This window comes from Dromaius novaehollandiae, chromosome 3, assembly GCF_036370855.1.
Source record: "Dromaius novaehollandiae isolate bDroNov1 chromosome 3, bDroNov1.hap1, whole genome shotgun sequence".
NCBI lineage: Eukaryota > Metazoa > Chordata > Aves > Casuariiformes > Dromaiidae > Dromaius > Dromaius novaehollandiae.
In genome coordinates this window covers 95,560,299-95,576,654 of record NC_088100.1, presented here as the reverse complement: position 1 = coordinate 95,576,654, position 16,356 = coordinate 95,560,299, and the positions used below count along the sequence as shown (strand labels likewise).

At 41.2% G+C, this 16,356-nt stretch overlaps 1 protein-coding gene across 4 annotated transcripts in view; it reads left to right on the top strand.

The window, feature by feature from the left end:
* Positions 1 to 16,105, top strand: part of MOCS1 (molybdenum cofactor synthesis 1) — a 35,028-nt gene extending 18,923 nt beyond the window's left edge. For 2 of the 4 annotated variants that reach the window (XM_026121193.2, XM_064509541.1), the window contains exons 5-11: positions 1,333 to 1,394; positions 2,703 to 2,814; positions 3,158 to 3,270; positions 4,056 to 4,166; positions 6,494 to 6,614; positions 8,078 to 8,125; positions 12,276 to 16,105. In XM_026121193.2, the coding sequence (XP_025976978.2) occupies positions 1,333 to 1,394; positions 2,703 to 2,814; positions 3,158 to 3,270; positions 4,056 to 4,166; positions 6,494 to 6,614; positions 8,078 to 8,125; positions 12,276 to 13,153 (1,445 nt within the window). In that variant the 3' untranslated portion in view covers positions 13,154 to 16,105. Of the gene's footprint in view, positions 1 to 1,332; positions 1,395 to 2,702; positions 2,815 to 3,157; positions 3,271 to 4,055; positions 4,167 to 6,493; positions 6,615 to 8,077; positions 8,141 to 12,275 lie in introns of all 4 variants that reach the window. The other 2 variants (XM_064509542.1, XM_064509540.1) reach the window with 2 other exon arrangements.
* Positions 16,106 to 16,356: the final 251 nt, after the last annotated feature.

Sequence of the window (16,356 nt, the reverse complement as noted above, 5' to 3'; positions counted from 1 at the left end):
TCCTAGTATGTGTAAAGTACTTATACTCTGGGACTATAGCTGTGGGAGTAGAACCTCAGTCTCATGCATTATTTGGTCTCTCATACCTGAGTTTAGGGTGCAGAAAAGGAAAAGCACTTAGTGCTGTGTTTGTGAATGTCTCTTCTACCCTTTCAGGTACTAGACTAACAGCTGTGCATAGCCACTTAACAGAAATTTGTACCCAGTGATCAGTAGCTTTCTGTCTCAATCTTCCTACTATCACCTTGTTTCTGCTGCAACCAGTGAGTCTGGCAGGGAAGGAACAATATGTCAAACCTAAAACTGGTATCTTGATGAAAGGTCTTGACTTTGTTGAAAGTTGACAGAAGGTGTGGTTTGAATGAGAAAGGAATTGAGTGTTTTTTTTTTTTTTTTAAGGCCTTTGGAATCATAAAATTGCATTGCTGCTTTTTTTTAATCTTCCAAATTTAGGAGGTACATGTATGGGTGAAGGCATTTGCCCTAAATCAACTGTATCTCTTTGTCTGGGAGCAGTTGACAAGTATAGCCCACACTTAAGTAGGGTAGGGAGGAACAGTTCATTCCTTGAAGACACTGCAGTTTCTGATATATTTTATTTCTTTTCAAGGGTGAAAGGTCAACTGAATTGCTTTCCTAAATGCTCTTCCTCTCAGCCTCCCCCACCTTGTGCTCACCAAATCTACATGTTTAAAGTAGTGATGAAGATCCTGTAAAATGCTGTCTCTGATCTTCAAACCAAAGGGGCTTGGGGAAGCCAACTAAGTCTGTAGCTAGGGATGAACACAGAATTGAGGGGCTTTTTTTTTTCCCCCTCTAAGCCCTCCCCCTGACTTTCCATGTTAAATTCACTTAGCAGCATTTTAAGTGTTTGATTTACAACAATGAGATTCTGCAGTTTTAACAGACACGTGCTATTATTATCAAGTAAACGTTAATTTAGTATTCTTTCTTCATTGCATCTGGAGGTAATTCACAAACGTTTGCCACTCCCTTTAATAAGAAGGACATAACAGAAGGCAAAGCTGAAGTAAGGGAAGTGGATAGTCATATGCTAACGATACATGGATGCCTAAAGCTGCAGAAAAGCATCCCAATATTTTTGACTACCTAAATGCCAGTTAAAAAGCCAAATCTTAGTAACTTGACCACAGTCACAATGGCAGCCTGTAGGAGAGGGGTAGAACTGAAGTTTCGTTACTTGCAGCTCTGTGGCCTGTCTACTGAATAAGATTCTTTTTATTTCTCGTTATTTTTGTCTAGTATTTAATGACCTCCTTTTGCATTCTGTTTTTAAACAAGAAAAGTAAAATTTTATTCCCCTTATTTTAGGCTTTCACAAGGTAATGGAAGGAATCTACAAAGCCACGGAACTAGGATATCGTCCCGTTAAGGTAAAGCCAGTTATTGTTTACTCTGGAACTGTTGTGTTTTACCATAACTTGTGATAAAAGATACAACTCACCCCATGAGGAATTTATTATTTTTTTCTCTTCTGTCAATAATTGTTGGTAAGACTTAAGAAAAGTTTTAGTCAATCGAAGGTCACATCAAGAGGTAATGGGAGAAATGAGTATTATCTCCGCGTGCAGCTGAAGATGTGGGTTCACACTGCAGCAAAGCCTATTGATTGCCTAGCTCCAGGCATGGTCCTGCTCTCTGCTTGCCTGTTCCCACCCCGTCTCTTGAGCTACCACTTGTCTGACCTGTCTGTGAACTTGGCCAAGGGAGTTAACAGCCAGAAAACTACACTGCAGAAAGACATTAATAATTTTCTCCTGGTTTATCTCCTTGAACCACTCACAGCAGAGTCTAATGAGTGTCAGTGCAAGGGAGAGGTAAAGGGATTTCCCCTTTGAGGGTGCAGGTAGATCAGCTTAGCTATAATATTGAAACTTCACCCTAACTCAGCTGTTTATAGTTCTAAGCTACAGCTGTGTTTCCTTGCAGTTTCTCCAGTGTTTTGGAAGATCAATTATGTGTAAGTGGTTTAGACTGCAGAATTATGGGAAACATTTGAAATGAAACTATGTTTTAGGCTTTCCTGAAAAATCTTAAGAATCATGATGCGCTATGCTTAGGATATACAAGTCTGGCTTCCTAACAGGGAGTGTTTTAACAAATTCACGGCTGTCTCTTGTTCTTCGGATAAAAGCAGAGAGGACCCAAGGCTCCAGATGTAAATACAGCTTATAATGAAAGTGCAGAAAGCTCATTTTTTTAACTTCTTTTTGGAGGCAGGCATAGCTAGTCATCCTTCAGCCTGTGACTGTGGAGTGCTGTATCAGCACTTCTGGTTTAGGGCATTTGCCTGTGATCTGCCAAAGTAGATCACATTGCAGAAGGTATCCTCCCTGTACTTTTACAGAAGTGGTAAAATGTAGCACTGGGGAGTGGAGTTATCATTTCAGGCAGTAAAACTGCCATACCTTAGATGGGTAAGATGATGCCTTTGTTACCTTGCTTTTTTTAGTCTTCTGTTTAGCAAGGCAGTTGGGTTGGATGCAAAAACTGAAAGGTGAGTGTGACAGAAATGATCATCTGCACCATTTCAGACCTGTCAACTTCTCTAATCATCTTTTCTTTCAAAATAAAATGTTCTTTCCATCTGCCTTGCCTTCTCTGAGGACTATGAAACCCTGTGCAGGAGGTAAGAGAGTCATACTCTGCTCACTAATTTCAGGTGACTGCTTTTCCTTCAGGTAAACTGCGTGGTGATGCGAGGCTTCAATGAGGACGAACTGCTGGGCTTTGTGGATTTCACAAAAGATCTGCCCCTTGATGTGAGGTTCATAGAGTACATGCCCTTTGATGGTAAGCAGTCCTGTTTTGAAATTCTTCATGGAGTTTGGGGTGCCTTGGACATAGGTAAATTATCTGGTGGTTGTGTATTTCACTCTTTGGGCTTGTTTCCTGAAGCTTTGGTGAGCTCCTGAAAAACTGCCTCAGGTTTCATGTTAAAAGTTTTGGTTTGGTTTGGTTTTTGCAGTTCATCTGTCTTCCCTGGATATGTTGGAGAAGGATTAGTTACAGGATTAGTTGGGTTTGGGACACCTATAGGGACAACTGCGATTTGTGGGGAATGGAAAGGTGGTTCTTTTGTCATCAATAAAATAAAATCCACAGTCTAAAGTTATGCTAATTTTGTTAATTCCAGGCAATAAATGGAACTTCAAGAAGATGGTGAGCTACAAAGAAATGCTTGATACAATTAAACAGCGATGGCCTGAGTTGGAAAAATTGCCCTGTGAAGCCTCCAGCACAGCCAAGGTAAGGGCAGACAAAGAACATGTGAAATGTGCCCCCATTCTTCCCCCTTCCACTGCCCAAAATCCCCCAAGTATGCGAAGTTCAGCATTTTATATTTGACAAGTGAAAAATGCAAGGCATAATAATTTTGGGATTTTGGTCAAGCTGCCTACATGTGGTTTGACTCTTATTAAACCCTGGTCATAATCTTTACCTGTAGAAACACTGTGTGTTTACTGGATGGATTTGTTAGATATAAGGAGTAGAAAGTTCATATGCTTTATTTGCAGCTTTTGAAACTATTTGACAGTCTGTGTGTAAGCATCTATGACTCATGCAGATAAACAAGCCTGATGAAACAGTTGTTTGGTGAACTAACAGTATAAAAGTGTATCAGAACACACTTTCTTCTCAGTAGTAGTGTGGTTAAAGATTAGCTAAAGCAAAAGCAAATAACGTGGCTTTTCTCTTGAGAGACTGGCAAATTGAGAGGGAGTGTTGTGGGTTTTGTGTAATGTAGATACAACAACCCATTGTAATTCGAATGGAACCAAGTAGCTATGTTTCATTTAGGCACTGAGCAGCAGATGCATCAAAACATAAACTTTCACCTACTCGCATCATTCTCTTGATTCACCCCAAGTCTAGAGAAGGCAGGCCTTGGATTTTGTGACTGACCCTTGGGAAGAGGAAGCCTAAGTTCTCTTCTTCAGACCAGATTTGATAAAAGCCTGAAATAGGTTGAGCTTTTAAAACAAAGAGGCTATATCCTAGTGTCTCCTTTTTTCTCCTCTGTGTTTCTATAGAGTTATAAGGTGCCACATTTTCAAGGACAAATCAGTTTTATCACCTCAATGTCAGAGCACTTCTGTGGATCCTGCAACCGGCTGAGGATAACAGCAGATGGAAACCTAAAGGTTAGTAGTTAAACATGAATCTTTCTCCTTTCACACTGCTAAAGCAGCATTGAAATTCTTCCCTTAAAAGTACCTGTGATGTAAGGTAGGATGGAAAGACGTATAATTATTACTAGCTCACTCCAGCATATTTATCTTTTGGTTTCTTGCTGTACAAATTCTTGCTCAAGCTTGTTGGGCTGCTAGGGAGATGTTACATCTTTTTTTTTTTTTTTTTTTTTTTTTTTTTTGATTTCTCTGTTTTGTTAACATAGTTAACTTGAATTGTAAAATGTTGGTTGCAAGATCAGTAAATATAAACATTTATTTTAATCTTTGATTCAAAATCATCTTAAACATGTGACAAGCAGATGATTTCCCGTAAAAGAGATCCAAGCAGCTGTGAGGGCTTGGCTTTTGTGTTCCACAAGGATCCTGTCCTGTTTCACCAAACATCTTCCTGCACTCTTCTTCAAGGGCAGCTTGTACATTTGCTCAACGGCTGTAGAAGGGAGAGGGAGCACTGTTTCCTGCCACGTTGAAACTGGCAGTTTTTGGAAGCAAAATTAAAGTTTTCAATTAAAAATTGGCACTTATATGTTGTCACCTGATATTGACAACAGCTGTGCTGCTCTCTAATGTCAGATGACCCAGGCAGCCTGAAGGCCCAATGAGCTTAGGTTACATAAACTTCCCAAGCTGTGTGTGTACATATATGGAGAAAGAGGTGAAGAAAAAAAATCTTCCATAAACATTTTTTTTCAATAGGCTAGACCTCTTCAAAACTGTTCACATATTTTTAAAAGATGACATACAGTAATAACAGAGCTGGACCTTAACTGTACAACACTGAACAACAGAGCCCTAAAAGTAGAGTTAGAAAGATGAAGAAGGTTGATCAGGAGGAATGGAATGATGAAGTCTGCAAAGAGAGCAGGAAAAAGTGATCAGCTACCCTATAAACTGAAGCCAAACTATAAGAGTTGATTGTCAAAGAATTCTTCTGTTGCATAGTATTTGCATGCAGAGGGACATTTGCCAAAGTGGAATCTGCTCAGTTAGAGGAGGAAAAATTAGTAAAATCTGGTGAAACTTCACTTCCTAATTTTGGTGGGTTTATGTTAGTAGATTTTCCCTTTTGAGGAATCAGGCTTGTGCAGGCAAGCACAATTGTGAAATGTAGCCATGCTGTTCTGCATGGTACTGTTCTAGCTTCCTGTCAAGTTTTTTCTGTTTTTTTTTTTTTTTTTTTTTTTTTTTTTTTTTTAACTTAGTAGCTCATTCCAACCAAATATAATGGAAGGCTTTAGATATCTTGGAGGTGATAACTTGAATGCATGAAATTAACACTTTTCTGTTCTATTTTCATCTTAAAATAATTAAGTTGTCTCTGACGAGCTCAAAAAGCTAATAATAGACTACCTAACCCCTGCAGAAGAGTCTCTTAAGCAACCGATAAGTGATGTTAAGGGAGTGGTGATTCTGTTTTTAAATTCCCTGTTAAATTGCCCTTTTTTCTTTTTGCCTTCTGCTGCTTATAGGGTATAATCCGTTGGTTCAAGACAATTATTGAGCAAAAGGGGTTTCCTACAAGCTACAGAAAACACATCTGTACTGCTCTGCTTAAAAACAACCACTCTAAATAAAAGCTGAATCCTTGAAATAAGTTACAGTTTTGCACTGGGATCAGTGTGTGCCTGTGTTCAGGAACTGCTCAGCACCTGAAAACTTAATCCAGGAAAAGGGTATGGTTACTGGCTTTAATAGTCGTACCCATGGTTTCTTGCAACAACATGAGATTACTGCAAGGGAACAGTAGTTTACCAGTAGTACTCAACTCCTGTAGTAGAGTATCCTGCTGACTTGCCTGCATAAACCTTCTAATCTCCCTGTGTTTATCCTGGCGGAATTGAATGACATATATGGTAGCCTAGTAAACCACCTATCCCTTGTTCTCCAGTGTCCAGTTACCGTCAGTGTTACTAGTGTTGAAGCGAATGTGTTTGTTCTATGGGTTCAGTGCATGCTGTTCTTAGCCACAAATAATCATCTGGGTATGCTGTCCTCTACAGCTGACTTTGGAGAGCTGGGTTGACTGTCTTTGCTCGCTTACCAGCCAGGACACCAGCATTATGACAGCATCATATTGTCACCTTCAGAGACTGACAGAGCTGCTGGTGTCTGTGCAGTCATAAAAGGGTGTTATCCATGCAACTGAATGGGAACTTGCTACTTCACAGAAACATCTGTCCTAATCATTGACCCAAGCCTTGTGCATTACGGAAGGATCATTTCCTCTCTTATTTTTCCTCATTTCTCCTCCTTTATTTCCTCTGGCTTGGCTGCAGGTGTGCCTTTTTGGAAATTCAGAAGTGTCCTTGAGAGATCACCTACGGTTGGGTGCCTCAGAGGAAGAGTTGGTTCAAATTATTGGAGCAGCAGTGGGCAGAAAAAAGAAACAGCATGCTGGTATGTTTGTTGTACCTGAAAAAGAAAGGCAGTGACTAGGACAATGTCCTTCTCCTGCAGAGAAGAAAAAGGTTCTTGAATGAAGCTGCATTCACTGAGGAAAGGATTTTCTCATCTGAGGGAAGACTGTATTATCTGGTAGAAAGTCAGTGACAGACCAGTCATACAGCTACTACAAAGTTTGAATGCCAGTTTTGAGTCTCCTGATCTTCCACATGAGCTGGAATCCAGGCTATGTCTTTCAGTTTTCTTTTGACTTTTTGTCTTCAAAGAGGTGCAAATACCACTGCTTGTGATCACAACAAAAAGCTGTAAAGCTAGGCAGAAATTGATAGAGTTGTGCTGGATCCCATTTTTCTTAAAATTAGTTTGCTGTAAAATGAGAAATAAAACTAAATTGAGCTGTCAGTCCAACTACTGCATTGTCAGTCCAACTACTGCATTATCATGTTTCTGGAAGTGACAGGCTAATGACACAAGGTCTGTGATGATGCAGTTACATCCTCAAGCTAGATTAGTCTTATCTTAATTTATATAGCTGTAAACTGTATTTCAGTCAGATCTGAACCTAACCACCTTTTGGTAATCTGTCTGAAGCTAGGAATACTGACCTCTTGTACATGAACTGGCTCCATCAGCAAGGAATGGTCACTTTTACATTAAAAATATGCTTTGGCTCTTTTGTTCTCTTACGGATTCTGCCAGATTACTAACAGTTGTTTTTGCCCTTTTTTGGTTATGCATAAAACAGATTTAAGGAAGCTCATCAGTCTGTACGTAGACTCATTTTCAAGGTGCATTGCTCTGACCCAGATAAAACAGTGCTTTTTAAAGCTAGGAATTCAGCTGGAGGTTTGGGGCTTCTGGGTGGTGGTGGTGGTGTGTTTTTTCTTACAAACCATTCATTTCTTTCTTTTGGGTGTTTGGTTTTTTTCTGATTTGGAAGGGTGGAGAGGGGAAGTGTTTCTCCCTCTAGTAAAACCATTTTGCCATCAACAGCATTTACCTGACATTTTCTTTCTTCTTCTAACTTGTTAATCCCAATATTGTCCTTGGGGCCTTCTGTGATTGGTGGTCTTTGAACTGGAAGAGTTAACAGCTTATCCATAGAATTAGTACAGTTGAATGCTATTGTCAGGAAATAAGATAGTCCCAAGTTATTTGAATACTGTAATAGGTAGACTGTAATTCAAATCATGAAAAGCTTTCTGGGAAAAGACTTTACAGGGTGATCGTTCCATAGCAGCTGGATACTTGCAGACTATGGTGGCTATGTTTTGAAATAATATTATCATGCTAGATTTCTCCTCTCCCCCACTCCATTCCCCTGATTTTTCTTGAGCTTTGGTTTTCCTAGCACAAAGGTTGCACTGTGAAGAGCAGAAAACTAAGTATGTAAACCAGATGCATGACTTAAAATCTAAAAAGCTAGGATTTTTATGTGTTCCTTATTTTATTTCTAGGCATGTTTAACATTTCCCAGATGAAAAACCGGCCAATGATCCTGATTGGTGGGTGACAATTCAGTACGTAATACACATACCATGATTTTGTTTGGTTTATATCTTTGGGGAAGCAGAGTGGGCTGGGCTTTTAGTTCTGACTTGTATATGGTTCTAGTTTTGGTTAGGAAGAGAAATGAGTTATGGTTAAAATTATGCTGAAATGGAAAAGGAGGAAAAGTTTATTGCCCCTGCCAAGCCTTATTCCATCTTCTAATGGACAGCACTTTGGGGGGTTTTGTTTTTGTTTTCTAATTTTGAGAAGTGCCTTAAATTTTTCAAAAGAATCACTAACTTTCCTGTCTCCTCCTTTGGACTTAAGAAGAACAGTAGAATAATTAATAGAGAAGTTTGGGGTGAGTTTTATGAAATAGAACTGGGCTGTAATATTGACCAAATTGCAGAATAAACATAGAGGATGAAGGACTCCCTTTTATTCCTTGGTCAAGGAATTCAGCTTTGATTCCTGCATATGCTTTATGTTATATAGGACCCGTGGTCTGATGGAAATTCAAACTTTTTCACCTTCTTGCTTCTTTAAAATCTGGAACATGGAGGTTCATTCTTTTGAAATGTCCTGTTAATGCTGCATAACAATTAAAACTGTAGTATCTGACCAGCCCTATGGACAAGAGCCTTTCTCCTTGTTGGGCCTATTTGAAGATGTCTTTTCAAACTCCACTTTCTGCTTGAAGCTCTGTCCGTGAGTGATGTGGCACTGCTGGGGTTCTGTTACTGATTTTCTCACATATCCTTCAGTGTGTTTTTTACCTCCTCTGTAGATTTCCCTATTTCAGAATATAGCTATCTTCCCAAATACTTCTCTCTTAAAGAAGACTGAAGAAATGCTTGTAAAGGCACTGTGAGATCCTTAGTTGGAAGTAGTTCTGCTGTTTCTTGTTAATGTCAAAAAAATGCATCAAGGGTAGAAGAGATGAACATTATATTCATACCCAAACTCTCATCCTCCCACTGAAACTCAGGAGTAGGTTAGTCACTGTGCAGCTTAAAACACAGCTTTTAAAACAGGTACTCAAAGGAAAGGTAACATTCACTAATTTGCATGTCTCTGCTGCAGGTGATGTAATAATTGCTATTTTTTAAACCACAAATATAGTGCTTTTTTGTTTTCTTTATTGGAAAATAGAGTCTTCAGAGGACTTTTAATACAGTTGCTGTTTTTACTGGGAATACTTTTCACTTGATGTTCCTCCTTAAAGGTCTGTCTTTTTCCATGTTGGGATTAAAAGTGAACGGCTTCGATGGCCCAAGCTTATCTAGCTCAGTTTGCTTTTTGTGTTTGGCCACTGCTGCATTGTGTTCCAGGAAAAGAGGAACCATTGTTTAAAATATGTGCTCTCTTGTTAAGAAAGGAAGATTTTCTGGTTTTTAAAGGTGAAAAATAAACTATATTAAACTCCTGATGTAGGTCCCAGTCCGCTGTCATCTTTTGAGATGCCTTTGAAAGAATCCCCAGACACTGAAGTTAGCATTCATAACAATGTTTGGATGTGCACAGATTAGATCCATCCAACTTCCTTTGGAAAAGTGCTCCAGCATGCTCTGATGCACAGTAAGAGAGGCAGCCTGTCCAGGTTTTCCCCAGCTGTTCCATGTCCCTTGGAGACCAACTGCAGGCAGTCTCTGCATCAAGGGTGCAGACAACCACAACTGGAGATGAACAGAGAACAGCCCACTGTGACACGTGGGGAATCACTGGGGGATTTCCTAATTGTGTTTTTAATTACTTACACAATTCAAGTAATGCTGGCATGCAGATAGTTGGGGAAGGGGGAATTCATTTAATGAAACTTAATGAATGCAATGGAAATCATTAATCTGTTCTGCTACTCCCAGTAAGCCAAACTGCAATGGAAATCATTAATCTGTTCTGCTATCCCATAAGCCTAACCTAGCTTCTTCCCTGCAATGCTGTTGTCTGATCCTTTATTGTAATATGATATGTCTCCTATTGCCTTTAATCGAAATATTCTTTTTGGCAGAGTGTTCTCTTCACAGGTTCAGTTCAAGTATGGGAGGTTCCTCCTTAATTTAACTGTCTTCTGCCTCCTTTTTTCACGTGAAATTGTGCTAGTTGGAATCTAACACAGTTAACTTTGAGGCTCAATAATAGGGTACAAGGAGATACCATTTTTCAGATAGTTTCAGTTGTGTTATAGGTACTGTTGTAGAAAAACATTATCCATTAGTTTTGTGTGCATGAGCAATATAGGTGAAGAGAGAGATGACTAGGTGAGACTTGTTTTTTTCAAGTTCTTAGGACAGGTTAATACTGTAAGAGCTGTTTTGTGTACATTCCTGTCTGTTGTTTTATTTTTACTTCCCATATCTCTTAAGCTCACTAAAAACAGTAGTTCTCTTCCAAACTCCCACCCATTTGTGTCTATTCTGTGGAACTAAGTACTTGTCTGCGTTTGTCTCCAGGAGAGACTAGACACTCTGCAGGGGTTTAACTTAAACTTTAAAGCTAATCAAGAAAACCAAAAGAACAGAGCACTTTTGAATTCTTGGCTTTTTAAAAGAAGATTCAGGTTAGCCCTTGCTGTACAAGGGAGGAGGGAAAGAAAAAGTAATAAGCACAAGTTTCTGTGCTCTTCTAAAGCAGAGTAGTGTTGCACTCACATTTTTGTCTACTTAGTCCCATTTCTTGTTTTTCTAGACAGTGCTGGCTCAGAGCTGAGAGTAATCACATTAATGGTAAACTTGGAAGAATCTTAGTGTATAGATCATCAGCTGTAGATCTGAAAGGGTCTTTGCCTGAACGTAAATTATTGCAGTGATAAAAACCTATGGTGCATTAAGCTTCAGTAACCTGCACTTCTGTCAAACAGATGGTTGGAGGGTGCTGCATAACTGAGAAGGATACCAAGCACATCAGTCTCTTGCTATAGCAGAGGCTGGGACTTGAGAGGGAAGAGGGTTTTTGTTTTTTGTTTTTAAAACAGCAACAACACCCATGCACTGTCCACAGTGTGTCTGTTGTTACGATGTAGACAGTCCAAGGAAATACCTGCAGGTCTGGGCAGTGGGGGTGACACAGCAAGGTGCAGAATGGCCTGGAAGCTGTTTTGATTCACCAGTGAGCAGTCTGAAAATTTGTAAGGGAGTTCACCCCAATACCAAAGCTACCAAAGGAGACTACTGAGCAAAACCTAACTAACTACCAAGTTTCTCAAAGTAGAGCAATGAGAACAGGAGCTCTAGAAGAGGAGGAAAATGCTTATCAATGGGGCTCTTAAAGTAGGGCTTAGACACTTACTCTGTACCGTTTCCTCTTTACTTACAAAACAAATCACTTCTATGTGAAAAAGGCTCCTTCTGTCTTGATACTTGGCATTAAGCCCTGTAGAAATGCCAAAACCAAGGGATTAAATGGTGAAGGGCAGGAGGGTTTGCTACCTCTGTGCCAGCTGGGAGCTCTGCCAGCTCAGCTTGGAACTTACTTCTGAGTGGATTTAAAATCTATCTGTCAATGAGGGGAGTGTGATTTTTCCAGTCCTTAAACTTCAGCTGTCATTAACATGGTAAGAGCTGGCAGTAATTAGTGAGGCTCCCATCACAGAGCAACGCTATGAGCTTGTGGACAGATGGTGCCTCTTGTCTGTGCTCTCCTCAAGTGCTGGCATGACCTTTCCCTGCAGGAGAAGAAAGCACAAAGTGCAACTGCATATGCTGGAAGGAAGGTGTTTGGAAAGGAGTAGTTCAGAGTAGTTGAGAGAAGACCTTCCTTTTAACCCTGCCAGGGTCTCTAAAGCAGACTAATCCTGGGACAGTGTCAATGGGATGCTGAGATGCTGTGACTTGTTTTTCTTCAGAACTAGTGTTCCTGTAAGCTTACTTGGATGTTGTTTCTCAGTAAGTGTTGATACTTTTTGAAGGAAAGTTGTTGCCTCTTGTCTGTAACCTTCCCATGAGTGTTTCAAGTTCTGGGGTTTGTACTAACAAACCAGAAAACGTGGAGTTAGAATGAGAGAGAGGAGAACTTGAGGAAAAAAGTGGGTTTTTGCAGGCTTCTTGAGGTTCTTTTAATACAAAAAGTCCCAAGCAGTGCTCTGGCAGGGTTCTCATCTGTTACTGACTTAGCTTACCCTTCCAGTTAATAAGGTATATCATCATCTTATTTTCTCTTCTCTTTCAGAGGCTACACTGATGTCATCCCCACAGTGCCAAGATGCTCTGCAGAATCCCCCAAGTTCAAAACAGTGGGGTGACATATTTAATCATTGGCTGAATTTGAGACCAAGTTTATCCAAACAGACAGGAAAAGCATTAGAGAAAAATAAGCTTAGAGGACAGCTCATCCTGCCAGTATCTCACCCAGAGCAACCGTGGCACATGATGACAGGAATTCTGCAAACTCAGCTCAGAGACAGCTGTGTCTTCCAAAAGAACTGGAGCTCCAGGTTTGACACAAAGTGCCTTAAGATAGAGACTCCTCCTGTTGGCCAAGTTTCTGTGGACTCTCATTCCAAAGAGACGAGGCCAGGATCTGAATTCTGCAGCAGGAGTTCTGGGTCTTGCACCAAGATACCTCGTGCCTCTGATAGCTTGACTCACACAGATGAGGAAGGACGGGCCACAATGGTAGATGTTGGAGGGAAGCCAGATTCCAGAAGAACTGCTGTCGCTGGTGCTGTGGTCCGCCTGGGTGAGAAAGCATTTGGGATGGTGAGGCAGAACCAGGTGAAGAAAGGAGATGTGCTGGCAGTCGCCCAGATTGCAGGAATTCAAGGAGCAAAGCTGACCAGCCAGTTGATCCCACTGTGTCACAACATCCCCCTCAACCATGTTGAGGTGTCTCTGAGCCTGGATGAGGCTAGACACGCAGTGGTGATTCGCAGCTCCTGTCAGACTTGGGGGAGAACAGGTGTGGAGATGGAAGCACTAACAGCTGCCAGCCTGGCTGCTCTGACTGTGTATGACATGTGCAAAGCAGTCACTCATGATATTGTGGTTGAAGAGGTGAAGTTGCTTAGTAAGACAGGTGGGCAGAGGGGAGACTTTTTAAGGGTCTAGCTCAAACCCAGACACCCCTAGACCTCCTCAGGTGGCCACATGCAGCCTCTTTATGGAAAAGCTTTTGCTCAGCTCTGTTAGGCTTGGAGACCTCAACAAATGTACACTACAACAACCATGTAACTCCACTTCTACCTTACCCTGTCACCTTACTGCTGGGTGAACAGTGGAGCCACCTGCTAACTACATCTGTTTTTTAGAGGACAGACTTCTCCACTCAGCCAATGGCTTCATTTCAGTGTCCTCACCATGAGCTTGAGCAGAGACTCTGTTATGCCACAAAGATTATTTTTTCTTCTTGCTGTGAAGTATTCACAGCTGCTGTCATCACACCATGCAACTGTGAGCTCTGGAAATGAAGCTACTGCTGAAAGCACAGTTATTTGGCAACTATTTTTAAGTCAAGGATTAGGACTTCAGAATTGTCTTTTCCCCCTCCCCCTCCTGAAGGTTGAATTTAGATGGTGACAGAGAAGAAAACAGCTCAGGGACCTTACCATACACCGGAGATTATAATTTTGGAACAGTCAGGGTCAGTTCCTCTCCCTTTGCATTGTTACTGTTTCTCTTGTCCGCAAGTTGGACAACCGATATTCGCATATTGGTTTTGAAAAAAAAAAAAAAAAAAAAGGCAGCTGCCCAGCCTTCTGCCTTGAAGCATGACGTAGAACAGAAGGTTTCTGATGTTGGAAGAATTATTTTGCTGATCCAAAAGATACCTTTTACAATGTTAGAAGCGTGTTCCAAGATTTTGCCCTTAGTGCTCAAATACATTGAGGACCTGTGTCTGCATGCTGAAGAGTCCAGTTATGCCAGGCAATGAAGCCAGTGTCAGTTCTCCCTGAGTTCAGAATATACATTGCATGAAGCCCCAAAAGACTCCACTTCTTTAATTCTACAGGCCAGCTCCTCGTAACCAGCCGCATTTAAGGTGCCAGGAGCAATGTTCCTATGACTTTTAATAACTTTGGTAATTGACTACCCTAGATTAATTACTCAGCATTGTTTTATTAATACTGATGGAGCCTTTAAATATTAGTTTAAATTCTCTGACTAAACAATGTTGTCAGCTTTGGTTTACTTGTTTTCCAGTGCTTATGGCTATTGTGAAATTTCACATATTTCAAGGTGCTGCCTTTCAATACGCACAGAGTTGAAGACAGCTCTAACAACTTTAAACAGGCTATTGAAAAAGCCCTAAACTTTGCATATAGCCGCTTCCCATCAAATAAGCTGCAGTTACTCTGAGCAGCAGTAAAGCACATACCAACACTGTCATACATCCTGATCATTTAAAGTAAGCACAGCTCTATGTTGAAGAGGTAATAGTTTTTTCTGTAAATATATTTACTTACGCTTTACAACTCTTACACGCTCATTACCACAAAAAGCACTAAAAATGGCACTTTTTCCATTGCAGGTGAATTAATTTGTTTCTTTATTTATTGGTACTATGAGATAAGGCATACACAGCAATGCACAACTAGCAGCTACTTCTGAGTCTGCTCAGCAGCAGATATGGGGAAGGAGTCAAGAAAGATTGATACTAGAGAGATGCTCAGCTCCATGAATATTTGTATGTCTGTATTCAGTGTTCGACTCCTAATTCCCTTGATGTCACATAAGCCAGAGATTACTTGTGAATTCTCCAAGGTTTGTTGGCACCAAGCCTAGCAAACAGCTGCAGGGCCTTGCTCCTGGGAGTCCTAACCCATGCCTCTTTCCTAAGAGGCTGCCTAACTTCTGTGCTGCCTGAAGTGGAAAAAGAGAGAACAATACAGAGCACTGTATTTCTACTGCAGCAGAGGTGCAGTTGTCCTCTAGTTAATGCAGAGGGAGGAAGCCTGACCTGGCTTCAGCCTAATGAATGAGAGAGACAATAAAAGAGTAGCTGGAGGAAAGACTGGACCTCAGCCTCTCCTATCACTGCCTTGGAAAAAAACACATGGCTCCCAGGTTGGCCTTTGCAGGAGAGGCCTTCCTGTGAGAGGCTTCTGAATGGTGACTGTAATGCCACATGAAGGTGAAGTGGTGCCATCGTTTGCTGAAGTGTCAGCCACAGCGAACTCCTTCCTGGCCACATTATGTGCTCTCACGCCTTCCCCACCACGGTACCAGCCTCAAGCATCCCAGCTGGACTGTGCAAATAGCAGACACCGTGTCCATCTGTGGAGGTGCTGCACTGTTAGCTACAAAAGCTTCCCTAGCTCAGAATGGGAACAAATGGCCTGGGAAAGGAAGCATCTGCCTAGCACTGTGCTACCTGCGAAGTTATGTGACTTACACAAGCACTTAGCTTCCCCCTGCAACCATGCACAGATACCCTGCCCTCCCTGCCTTCATCCAGTCACTAGGTAGTTTTCAAAACTAAGAAGAAACTAGACATAGTAATAATCAAATGATGCTTTGGGGCACATGATTCTTCAAGAAGTTTGTTGTCAGCTCATACAGAGGACTTCAGATCATACAAGGGACTACAGTGCATACGCATGACTGACACGCACATCTTACAGATGCAAACTGCTGCTGATTTTGGGACCACAGCACAAAGCTTTACATCCTCTTTGTGGGAGCTGCTTCCTAACTTGGAACTAGGATTTTGAAGATTTAACCAAAACGAATGGCCTACAGCACTGAGCCTACCACATCCTTCCCTTGAAGGATGCCATAAGGGCATGAGTGACACCACTAGCACTGTACACAACTGGCATGCAAAGTCAATGTTGCAGAGCATGGTGGCCCTCACAATGCAAGCACAATTTATCTCTTGCCTGCTGGAAACTCTTAATTGTCCCAGCTAATTCCCTGTTTGTGTTTTATTGTCTGTTCACTGCTAATCCAGCCTGTGTCTTTTGTGGCAGGCCTTCGTGACCACATCCTGCGGCCAGTTACCACTCCCTTAGGCTGCCCTGGAAAAAACTTGGATGTAGAATATTAAAGGTGAAGCCAGCAGGAGCTAGTCATTAATACTCTTAAGGATATTAAATCCGTATCAAAGAGACTAATGCTTTCAGAAATTGCCGGGGTGGGGGAGGGGGGGGAAGGAGGAGGAAGGGAAGTGAGAAACAGAGGGGAGACATGATTTGAAATACCTTAAAAAGAGACCTCTCTTTCAGAATGGAAATCACTCAAAACCAGACTCTAAAAGCAGCACCAGCAGAGCATTAGAAGGGGGAAAGACATTTTCAGCTATTCTAAACCAC